At 38.1% G+C, this 12,278-nt stretch overlaps 1 protein-coding gene and 1 pseudogene across 1 annotated transcript; both read right to left on the reverse strand.

Moving 5' to 3' along the window:
• Positions 1-351: 351 nt before the first annotated feature.
• Positions 352-7,508, reverse strand: LOC129411379 (up-regulator of cell proliferation-like; annotated as a pseudogene).
• A 2,003-nt stretch (positions 7,509-9,511) lies between these two features.
• LOC129411324 (coiled-coil and C2 domain-containing protein 2A-like) lies at positions 9,512-11,285 on the reverse strand. The gene is made up of 5 exons (XM_055161957.1): positions 11,271-11,285; positions 10,598-10,783; positions 10,407-10,513; positions 9,728-9,869; positions 9,512-9,618 (listed from the first exon to the last, which is right to left on the reverse strand). Exons 1-4 carry the CDS (start codon positions 11,283-11,285, stop codon positions 9,803-9,805), a joined length of 375 nt encoding a protein of 124 aa, XP_055017932.1. The 3' UTR covers positions 9,512-9,618; positions 9,728-9,802.
• Between the last annotated feature and the right edge of the window lie 993 nt (positions 11,286-12,278).

Genomic DNA, 12,278 nt, shown 5'->3' on the forward strand with positions numbered 1-12,278 from the left:
TTAAATATTTCATAGCTAAATTTGAGATTTTTACATTTGAGGACCTTTTGTTTTCCCCTGTTTTTTTGTTTTTGTTTTTTTTATTGTAGTAAAGTGTAGTGTAAGTTATTCTTATTTTTAAGATGTTTAAGGTTTCATTGTTTGTGCTCATTTCCGCCATTCCTTTGTTACTTAGTTTTCTTTTTTTCTCGGTGCAGAAGATGAAGGTTTGCAATCCTTAACTTTGTCATTAATGTCCCTTTTAAAATATGTTGTGGGTCGTAACAGAGATCATGCATGGTAACAGTAGAAAACATAAATTTGCATTGAAAGAATATGTTATAAACACAGTGCATTAGGTATATTTGCAATGAGAAATCATTGCATATATACCTAATGATATTTAACTGAATCTCATTTCATGTTGAATGCATTTTGTAGGCTTTTTTTAGCCTGATCCTTGGTAATGTTTTTCCAAGCTTGTGGGATGTCTGCAGGCTTGGCGTCATATGCTGCTGCAAAGTCTTCATTGAAGTTTGCCATGACATATTTCCAATAGTCAGATTCTTCGAGACTTCCATCTGGAGGAATCTTCCAGTCTGGGAAAATGTCTTGTATACCTTGTATGGGTGATAATACAGCTTAGCTTTGTCATCATAATGCCCAAATCTTCGATCAGAGTTCACAAGAGAGGTGCATATGTCTGAAACAAGTTTTTTTGACTCTTCAGATCTACATCCTCCCAAACCCTGTGACTGATGAAGTGATGTCCAATGCTCCGTGTGGGCTGCTCCACCTGCTTCACATGGAGCTTTGCAAAATGGGCACTGTTTACCACATCCGATCACTCTGACAAAAAGCTCATGCTGAACATTAACAGAACACTTCTCAAGTTTGAGAACAATATCTGTGTTGTGGAACTTCTGTTGACAATCTTTCTCAATTTGTTTTACACAGTTTAAAACATAATGGGCAAACTGGTCCTGGTCTGCAGTGTTTAAAATCATGAAGGTTATAAGTGCATCCTGGGAAATAACTAAGGTATCACCCAGTTCCTCACAGACTTTCCCAACAAAACATTTCAAGGATTTGTTCTTCTCGGTTTTAGCCTTTTTGACAGCAGCATTTATCCTGTTGATACATGCCTGGAGATGCAGGTTCTCAAACTCACTCGCTGAAGCCTGGGATGAAAAGTGTGAGATTATTTGTACATATATCCATTGTTTCACATAAGCCTCATAGCGTTTAATGTAGCCCCAAAATAATTTAAATTGGCTCTCTGAAATCAAATCCAGCAGAATTGAATACTGGAAAAACATTCTGGTGCTGAACTGTTGACATGTCAACATTTCACCAATAATGTCATGACCCAGGGAGCGATTGACAAAGTCTTCAACTGCAGGTCTCAAAAATTGATCCGTAAACTCCTCTGCTTTCTTTTGGCACTGGTCTCGCTCATGAAACACATCTTTGAAATCAGCACGGAATTTTCCCTTATTTTCATCCAGACATCTATGAGGATCATTTTCTTGTAGAAAGTCACTCTGCATTATTGCAAAGTCTTCTGCTGCTCTGGCACATATGTGCATCTTCAGTAAAACTTCAAATTCTTGGTCCAATTTGAGCTGTTCATTCTGTTGCAGTCTCTCATCAATCATATGAAGGATCTCTACAATGTAGGTGTCATGGTAGTTGGATTTTCTTTGTTTTTTACTGTTCACTGATTGTTGGCAAGCATCTATGATACTGTCAGCCAACCTCTGCACAGCATTCACGTGATCATCAATGGAAAAGAAACCACACAGTCTGTGTGTTATTTTTCTCCATCCTTTAGGGTTGTACACAAAAGGCTGGCGTCTGTATTCAGATAAGTTATTTTTATTTAGAAGTTCACTTGCATAACTTCCTTTGGGTGAAACGTTTACCCACAAACAGTGGGAAACCCTGGATTCAACGTCAATCAGCTCCGGCCGGAAACATGATAATTTTTCAACACTTAAAGCCCACATGTTGTCAAATTCCCTGTCTAACTCTGTATCAGTCATGTTGGCTTTGTTATTGCGGCAACGCTCAATCAATTCAAGCACCCTCTCTTCCATTTCTTGTGTATGGTTCTCCTTGATTTTTTCCAGCTCCCTCATTCCTTGTCGGATGTCAACAGTTGCAGTAAGCTGATTTATTATTGACTTTTCCAACTCCCTCCGCGTAACCTTTGCACCAATCATGAACTCCTCTTTATACCTTTCCACCAGATTCACGTGGCCATCTGTCTGTTTGAAGTACTGTGTGAGGTTCTGAAGGAGTTTAGTTTCTCCTTTGGACAGTTCTGTGCTTGCAGCAGTTTTCAAGTCACTTAGAAGTTTTCCAATGTCTCTTGTATCATTTTCAACAGCAACTTTCCCATAATTTGAAATTCTTGTTTGAGCATTTGTGACCCATGTGTACATGTCTTTTCCTGAAGTTCCATTCCCATTTATTGTATTCTGTGCATAGTCTCATGTATGCATCGGCCACCAGGCTATTTCTAAAGCTGAAGATGAAGTTTTCATACTTCACAGCGGTCCAGAGACTCCTTATCCACTCTTGAAACTCCAAGATGTCATTGGCAGATGATTCACTTTTGCTCAGAATTTGGATGATGTTTTTCTTGAGTTCATACACAGCTTCACTGTATCCTGCATTGACTGGAGCCATTGGAGGGGTTCCATTCCACAGTCCTGGGATGTACCAGTTTCCTGTTTCTGTGCTGTACTCCATCACATCAGTGAAACACTTGTTCTTTTCCTTCTTTTCCATTCTGGCTGCAGCCTGTGTCATCGCATTCAACTGTTCCAAAAGCAGTTTCCTGTCCTGAAAATTCTTCTCATGTGCTGAAACAGCTGATACATTCTGGTGAACAAACAGACATTTGGGCCTTTTTCCAACTTCTTTCATTCTGAGAAATGCATGAACAACTATCTGCAGGATGTCCTTCATTTCAGTGGAGTTCTCCATTGCAATATTTATTAAAGTGATGTCACTTAACCCCACAACGAGGGTTGCCAGCTCATTGTCATGTTCATAACTATTGTCCAGTTTTGCGAGCTCTGGAGACTTCAGACCCTCAGTGTCAATGATCATTAAAAAGTCACAGTTGAGTTTTTCTTTTACTTCTTCACTGACTCTTATGAGGAGCATAAAGGCTCCTCTAGTGCAGCGCCCACTGCTCACTGCAAACTGCACTCCAAACATTGTGTTGAGGAGAGTGGACTTTCCTGTGCTCTGTACTCCCAGAACTGTGATCACTAAGATTTTACTCTGGCAGGACACCAACTGATGGAGCTCAGACAGAACATCACTCACCCATCTGAGAGGGATGTTGGAGGCATCTCCGTCCACCAGTTCCAGAGGGAGTCCCTCCAGCAGCAGCTCTGCACAGAGCCTGGTTAAGTGCTGCACCTGCAGACGAGAAGGGTGGTCTGCAGGAAGAGACACTGAGGCTTCGTATATCTGACCCATTTCACGAAAGAAATGCTCTACCCCCAGAGAACTGCCTAAAGTTGATGATCAAGATCCTGAATCACCGCTTTGTTTTTGGATTCTTTTGATTCCTCTTTGTACTTCTCTCGAAGGCCTGATAACTTCTGTCGAGAAAGGTTATCAAGATTAAGACGCATCCATTTCAGAAAATAGCACCTTTCAATACTAGAGCTTGATAATGCATGAAGGAAACATGACATGGCTGTTGACATAGAGAAAGAATTTTGTTTGTGCCTAAGTATACTTTTTCGATCCATAAGTGTTTTTTTATAGTCTTTGATATTTTCAGAGCCAGCATTTCTAAGTCTGCACTCTTCTTTCTCCAGAGAGGTCAGTTCCTTCCATATCTGACCTTGCAAAGGAAGCTGTTTTTTTTTAAACTCAAGTGTGTCATGGATTTCTGACGTAATAGCATCTGCATTTTCTTTGGCTTTCTGACACTCGGGACAGTCTTCATCGACTTGTATTCCAAACTCATATGCAACATCTGCCATGCGCTCTATTGACATCTTAGATTTTGCCTTCTCAACAACACTCCTAATTTTCCCCTGGAGTCTTCTGACAAAATCTGCATCATTCATTGTCTGAGTTTTTAAAGTTATTTTGCTGTCTGTCAATTCCAAATTTTTAACTAACCTTATAAAATCTTCTTTATTAAAGTTCTTGCTTTGAGAGTTACTAACTAAGAAAATATCAGCCTTGCTTTTATGAAGCATGTCACAGGCCAAATCCAGTTTGTCACAGAAGACAAACACTGCACATGACGTCTCACATAAAAAAGAGAACTGTGGTACAGAGGAGGAAATGTCTCCACGGAGGTTAGCTACTGTCACAGGCTCACTGAAAATGTCAATGTTCTCGTTTCCACATGGAAGGTACCAAGCTATTTCAACTATTCCATCAGAAATCTTTCTCGGACAGTCCCCACCCTCCATATTGTGATGCACAAAAGTGTCATGATATTGCAGAGAATTGCTCAGGAGTTTATTGAGAATCTCTGACTTAGACAAAGAACATTCTCCGAGTCTCACAAAGGAAACCATTGGAATTTTAGAATGAACAATGTGTTCTTCAATGAAACCCTTAGATTCCAACAGTGACTGAGGTCTGTATTGTTTGACAGTGTCCCTCAGGGCCCAGAGCATCATTGTGCACTGTTTGGTGTCAGGGTTTGGAAGCAGCAGAGGCACCGCAAACTGACACATTGACATTTTCAGTGTGAGTTCCTGCTGCACAAATCCATCAGAGCAAAGGAAGAGTGCAGTGATGATGTCTAGAGGGTTGAACATAGCACCTGAGGTTTGACCGGCCAGCAGAATGTCTGGATTAAACCCAGTCTCTTCCAGTGCCATGTCACAGCTATGCGATGCTTTGCCTTTGACATTCCTGGCTGTTACATTCACCATCATTAATTTCTTCAGAAAATTCCATGCTATGTTTCTAACAGACCCGGCTGATGTTTCTGTAATGCTCTTCTCATCAATCTGTAGGATTGTGCTCAGGGTCAACTTGGTTTTGTTGTGCTGCTCCAGCCTCAGGTCCTCCAGCAGACTCTCCAAACTTGTCTCTGGAAATAAATAATAACACAATTATGTGCAGTTCAGTTGGTCTACTGTTGCTGCTGTTGGTCTAGTTGTTACTGTACTTGCTTTTTTTTTTCTTTCCTTTTTTTTTGTTTTCAATAAACAATAAGAAAGACATTAGACACAACGTTAACATCATAATAATTTGGGGGTAAAAAAAACAACAAACTTTAATTGTAGCATCTTTTTTTCCTCTGCTTAAATTAAGCACCATACTCTCTTCTGAGTTTGAGTGTTTCCTGTGCTGACACAGTCTTTTGTGTACTACAACCACTTAAGGCCACAAACCACTCATTTGAGAGTCTACGTGTTGCTAAATGGTGCTCATTTAAAAACGCCCTCCTCCCCTCGTTTGAGACTTTCAGTCAGTTTGATTTGTACCGTCAGAATCTGAATAATGTTCAGTCGTCAGTAAATAAATTTACAGAAACTGGGAATTGGCTTTGGCAATTTGGTTCAAATATTGTAATAAGATTTGCTAATAATGTCACAGAAGTATACAGTATAAGCCAGTTCACAGTTTGTGGCAAAAGTTCACATTCTCACTAAAATGCCAAATTTATTTTTGGAAAATTATGTTTAGTTTAGTTTATTTTATTTATTTAGTGTCATGCACCATTTAGTTGGTGCCCAGCCCGCATAGGCTTATAAGACACATAAAACAATAAGCAGACAGATCACACATCAAACATAAAGTGTCCTCTTACAGAGGTCCAAGACTTTCAACACAAACTGAGCCAGCTTGAAAACATTACACTTACTCCAGTCTCTCCTCATCAGACACAGCAAACCAACAGTAAGATACATTAGACAACAACTAACAGTGCAGGTCATGATACAAAGGACAGTAGTACAGAAAATGCATTTCATTTACAATGTCACACAGACACATGTGCGCTCCTCCTCTGGGACTGAGTAGAAACGTTCCGTCCCCAAAGCCAGAGGCAGAGTCCCACATCTTAGCTGGGCACATACTGACCTCTGACCACTGCTCAAGTTCAGAGAGACATAAGGCTCAGGACCAAAACAGTCTTTAATTAAAATATATGTTCTTAATTTTGGTTTACATAAGATTTCATTGTGCCACTTCTGTTTATACTTGTCAAAGTAAATGTTCCTAGTTTGTCTGACACTACAGATTAATTTATTTCTGTAAACTGTCTTAGTTCTCGTAAAGCCACAGTTTTATTCCTGGAAAGTGGCACTCCCTTACAAATGCCACACAGTTGTCTATTCTATTCTTCTTGCCAGTCCAGCTAAACAAGTTTTCACTCACATTTGGCACAAGTTTGACTTCAATATCAGTGATCATATATTTATACTTTTTATTATCTTTCCCACAAAATATTTTAGAAACTGTAAAGTATTATAATCATATAGTATGGTTAAAAATGCTTTCTAATGTGTAAATAATCTATGGCTTTGATGTTCTAGAAGTTAACACAGAGAGCACATTTATTATCAGTACCACATGAGAATTTTGCATTCTCTTTACCTGCAAGGTAAAGGTCTTGTGTGTCAGAGAAATGATCAGATTCCAAGGAAACTGGTGCAGTCCTGAAGTCTACTGGGGGCAATGAGGACACGCCTGAAATTAAATTGAAAAGACATTTAAGTTGGGTGTATATATCACAGTTGTAAAACAATTATAAACTTTTTTTTTTTTTTTTAATAATAATAATAATAATAATAATAATAATAATAATAAATTCTCACAATCATGAAATTCCAGTGCATCATAAAAATCCTGCAAAAACAAAAATACACATGGTTACCCACATCTCATAATGATGTCATTAGTAATTTACTTAATGCTGTGACTCTGTATAAGATGCCCACCTCTTCTTCAGATTCAGATGGATCTTTGTCACACCAACCAGCCATTATGCAGATGTCGTCATGACATGAATTTTACAATAATCTGTATAATTCTGCAAACATTAGAAAGAATATGACAAATAGGATGAAGAACAAAATGTAAATAATGTATAATCTAAATTATAATGCAAATATAACAACAACGAAAATCATGATTCATCTGAAGGGACTTTTAAAGGTGAATTTAACTTTTTAAAAGTTGTAACTTTATGGAGGTGACAATCACCTGCATGAATTCATGGGGAAAAAAATTTAATCATACTTTGGAACATTCTCAAGACAGATAAGTTTTATGCCATACTGTGGAACATTATAGCCAAAGGAAGAATATGATAAATAAGAGTCGGGTTTGATGCAAGCCTAGTCATATTAAGGACACATGTTTTTAAGTGCAATAAACAGACAGCCCGAAGGAAACCAAACTAAAAAAAACAATTGAAATGACATTATATGAATTATTTTTCTTACCTTTAAATGATTTGGTCTGCGACATGCAAATGAATGTTGTTGTTATGTTATTTTCTGCGAATACACAAGACATTACATGAATCACCACTCCTGAATGAAAATTACACAGCAGTACTTCTGTTTAAAGTGTGCAGTAGGTGCAGATCAATTTTCCCATGTACTGTGACGTGTTTAAAATATTTTGTTTTGGCTTCTATTTCAAGTTGGCAATGATGGTGGCTTTGGTAATGGTTGGTAGTTGGTATAAGCTTTCAGCTTAGTTAGACAATTATGAACATTTATTTTTTTCTTACCTTTTTGGCACATTTATTTCTCTGTAGTACACTATATGAAACACCTGAAGGCTGTTTTTTGTACACTTTTACATCAACATGAGGAGCCTCTTATTTCCTAAGGCTGTGTCTCTGTATGATAATGAGGAATTCACCCATACCACGTGTGACCCTTCTGAACTAATGCCTCCTCTATGTGGACTGTGCCCAGAGCCTGTACTGTCTGGTGTGGTGTTACAAGCCCCTGGTTCAGCGCTCACAATTTTGAACCTCAGAGAGGACAGTAGTTTGGCAAAAAAAAACTTGATTATTGTAACACACCAGTTTGTGTTGCACTGTTCAGTCTCTATTGATATTATTAACTTTGCCAAGATTTATGACAGAATTGTCTTTTCTCTAGTCAGATGTGCCATGTGACGAAGGGGAAGGTGAGGGGAACAGACACAGATGAGGATGGGGCAGGTGAGAGCAGACCATACACTGTATAAAAAGTGGACTAAGCGAGTGTGACATCACCCATATTTCTATATTATGAATTGGATTTTTTTGACAGACAAAACAGCAAAAAAAAAAAAAAGAGAGAGAGGATTAATACAAATATTAAGACCAAAACTAGGCTCACAGCAGCAGTTACAGAGAGAGAGGCCACAATATTCCACTGTAAGTCAATGGGAGCCAGGGTCAGTAGGAGCCAGAAAAGCCACATGTGAACTTGCTACGCAGTGGCTAGCGCGTTAGCTATGTCCATTTATATATTAAGTCTATGGAGCAAACACAGTTGTGGGAGGGTGCTTATTATTATATTTAATTATATTTAATTACCTAATATTTTCTCGTCAGATATCAGAAGCTAAGCATGGCCATGGCCATGCATATTTCATTTTTTTGTAACAAATCCTTATTAATGCCTCAGATATCTCTTTTCATTAATTGCTATTTTGCCCACGAACCTGAAGAGTACCTGGTACTGGCACCTGTCTACTTAACTTTAGATCAGGCCTCCTAAATATTTGATCATGTAAATTCAAAAGGCTGTAGCACACACAATAAATGTTGTGTTTTGTTGGCTGTTTTTCAATATTTCTTGACATATTGAGGAGGATTGGCATCAACTTGGCATCAGTTTAAAAAGGATACAAATACAAATATAGACAGCTCTGGGATCAGGATGGGCTCTCTTGGTTTCTGAGTATCCTTGAGGTTTTTTCCCTCACGATCTGCTCAGAAGAGTTTAAATCCGGTTTCTCCGGAAGGTCTGGTTTTGGAGGTGCCTCTTCATCAAGCCCCTCTGAATCACTGAGATTCTTCATCTTCTGAATCGGCCTCTGTGCCTTTCCTTTTATTCTTCATGGATTTTTTCTTTTTACCTTTCTCGATACAATAAAAATATAGGAGTATTTTATCACATGGATGGTTTATTGCCATTAATAATAACTTGATATTAATGGGTCTTCAAATTTGATGAATAATAGGAAAACCATTCCACAGCCACAGCTCTTAAAAGGTGTTACTGATCTGTAGTCAATAACATATTTTTCGTAAAGGTCTACTTTACTGTCCTCATAATAAAATGTGTATAGGTTGTTAGGGTGTTGGGGTAAAAGCAAGGAAACTAAAATAGACCAAGTAGGAAACATTCATGCAGTATGTTGTGCAATAAAATAAGAAAAAAATAGCTTCAGTATAAAAATGACTGAAGAACTGCTGTTTCTGATTGTGTGTCTGTGAGTCAGGTGGTGTATTTGATAATAAATACCTGTACCTGTTTCCTTCTCCACAGTTTCTACTTATCCAACTGTGTCTTGTAGTTGTCCCACTTTCTTTTATACTCCTGTTCAGCTTCTAACTCCAACTCTATCACCTCCGCCATGATCTCCCTCTCATACTTCTGCTCATCCATTTCAGGGTCTAATATCTCTCTACAAACAGCACAAGAGAGACAAAACATTAATACTTAATACGGAACAAAAATACTAAAAAGGACAAACCAAAAGTGAACTTTTAAATCGCACGTATGATTATTTGTACTGTCTGAGCTGGAGTCTGTATGGTGTGTTGGTGAACTTCTGAAAGTCTCTCAGGGTTTTCAAGTCTTTCCAAACTTTAATAATATTCTTCAACAGAGTCTTGGTCTTGTTCAGGGTCTCGCAACTGATGGGTGTCCCTGCAACTGCCAATCAAACACACCCAGAATTATTCAGTTTATCAAAATGTTGGTGACAATAAAGTGGTAAGGTAACACACAAAGAGAAAATGTTGGCCAATTTTGTGTCTGGTTATAAGGTAAAAAGTTACTGTTTCACTTAAAGGTGAACTTGTTTATTTAACTTGAGAAAAACAGTGGTTGTTTCTAAGTAATAAGTTGGTATCTCCAGGTATTCAAAATGTTTACAAAAGGTAATTTTATACTACAAAAGTGATACTAATGGTATAATAATAGGTAATCATTGTACGCAAAGGACACTGCTTTTGGAATAATAGTGGAAAAAAATAGTTACATGTTTTTTTTTTCTTTTATTATGCAGGGTAGGGTGTAGCAATAAAAAAGCAGCCCCCAATAACACTATAAATTTTGTAATATTTTGACTATATTTTGATTAATTTATGTGTGTCTTGAATTATTCAGATACAGCTGCAATACGAAATGACTCCAGTAGGTGTCAGTAATGCACCTAAAGAATTTGAATAAACACTTGGCTATACTTACTTGATCTCCACGTTGTACTCTGAGATCCTCTTCTGCCCAGCCTCAGTCAAATTTTCCCCTCCGTGAATCTCGACCATATTTTGTAGTGCAGATCTTAACCCTTTCAACTACAATGACCAAATCACAAAACCATGAAGCATTAACAATATGAAAATGAATGGTTACTTAACAGTGTTTTTCCTGCTGTGTACCTTCTCAATGAGGTGCCCAGTGAGGTTATTGTGTTTCCTGTTGAGATACTGGTCGTAGAGTTGGACTAGACGTGATCCCAGGACGGGCTCGTGGCTGAAGAGGGGGTGATGAGAGAAGATCTGGAAGTCTTTAGCTGAGTCCCCCAATCCACTAAAGTACGCATTTTCCTGCTTGGACATAACTGGCTGCGAACGAATAAAGAAAATCAATTATGAATCAGAGAGAGAGTTTTAAAAAGTGGGTCAAAAGTGAATTAAAGAAATCCAGATTTTTTTTTTTTTTTTTTTTATTGTGAGGATTTTGGGAACCTGAAGTCATCACACTTTAATTATATGAAATAACTGCTGGAATTGTATACAGTACTAGATAAAGATATTAATATAACTGCTTGATAATATTTTTGATGTGCAATTCCTCCTAACTNTATCTCGGCCACCACCCCACTCCGGTCACCGCCTGGACTAACCGTTTCTGCGAAAACACAGTTCGGATTTGGACCTAGTTGGACTGGGCAGTCCTGCGACCAGCTGGTGGCCCGCTAATGACATTTTCATTTTGGCTTTGAGACAAATAATGAAAAAAAAAATATATATATATATTTTTTTTTTCGAATCTAACAGCTGAAAAAGTATGCTAACTTTGACCTGTTCATAAGAAACTATAAACACTTACCGCTGGAAGCGTCATTTTTCCTGGATCTCCATCTCTTTTTAAGTGTTGTGCTTCTAAGCCTTCGTTTGCAACAAGCCATTTCTTTCACGTTTAACCATACACGTATAGCAGAAAGTTGGACTCTGCGTTAGACCCATGCGTTGAACAGGCGCTATCAACTGAGCTAGCCCGAAAGTGAAGGGAGCGGGTCTGCGCTGATGACGTCATCAACACTAATGTTTCTTTCCATTATAAAATCACACTTAAAAAAATAAAAATCTAAATATTCTTACGTATAGCACCTTAATGTTACCTATATTAAGGTAAAACTCTAAAATTAAATACAAAATTTTATTGAATTAATTTGAGACGAATAGAGTCACACTAGAGTCAGAGAAGAGGAAAATGAGCGGGAATTCCCCGTTACGATGCGCAACTGCGTACGCGCCATCAAGTGGGTTCGAATCAGGAATCAGACTGGAATCAATTTTTCTCATACCGTATATCCAACAATGGGCCGATTCACCTGCTTAAGAGATTTTTTCTTTTGAGATGACTAAAAGAAGGACATTAAAACTCATCCAGTGGTCCAAAGGAAAAAACTTTTGAAAAGTAAGATGAAATGCAGAAGCTGCCATCGGAATATGACACTGAAAGCAAAATCCAACACTGGGGATCGCTATGCCTGTAATTTAGTAACTTTTATTGTTTTAATGGTTTAATCCTCCTCGCACCTAGTTTCTTGACAGTGTGGCATCGCCTGAGAGGAGAGTAAGTAACCCAAGAGCGAAACTTTGGATCAACATTGTGGGAAATATTATGTGTTGGTCATGCTAATTCACCCAATATTATGGACTTTGGAATGACAACAGGGTGGAAAACACGTATGACTATCTATAGGTCTATATAACATGTTTTTTCTGTACTTTGAGTGCCATAAAGAACATGTTTTCTGGACTTGAGTGCCACGAACAGAAAAACTGACATATGTGGACCCCGTGCATGTTCCCACCCATGATAAGGTTTACT

This window comes from Boleophthalmus pectinirostris, unplaced genomic scaffold (assembly GCF_026225935.1).
Source record: "Boleophthalmus pectinirostris isolate CB_2022bp ecotype Guang Dong unplaced genomic scaffold, ASM2622593v1 HiC_scaffold_4, whole genome shotgun sequence".
NCBI lineage: Eukaryota > Metazoa > Chordata > Actinopteri > Gobiiformes > Gobiidae > Boleophthalmus > Boleophthalmus pectinirostris.

Bases quoted from the DNA above. Each gene is read 5' to 3' on its own strand.
- LOC129411324 (XM_055161957.1), bottom strand. The intron at 10,514-10,597 runs GTACACAGCAGG...TGGTCATTGTAG, and splicing joins CTGGGCACCTCATTGAGAAG to TTGAAAGGGTTAAGATCTGC. The intron at 9,870-10,406 runs GTAAGTATAGCC...TTTGATTGGCAG, and splicing joins GAGTACAACGTGGAGATCAA to TTGCAGGGACACCCATCAGT.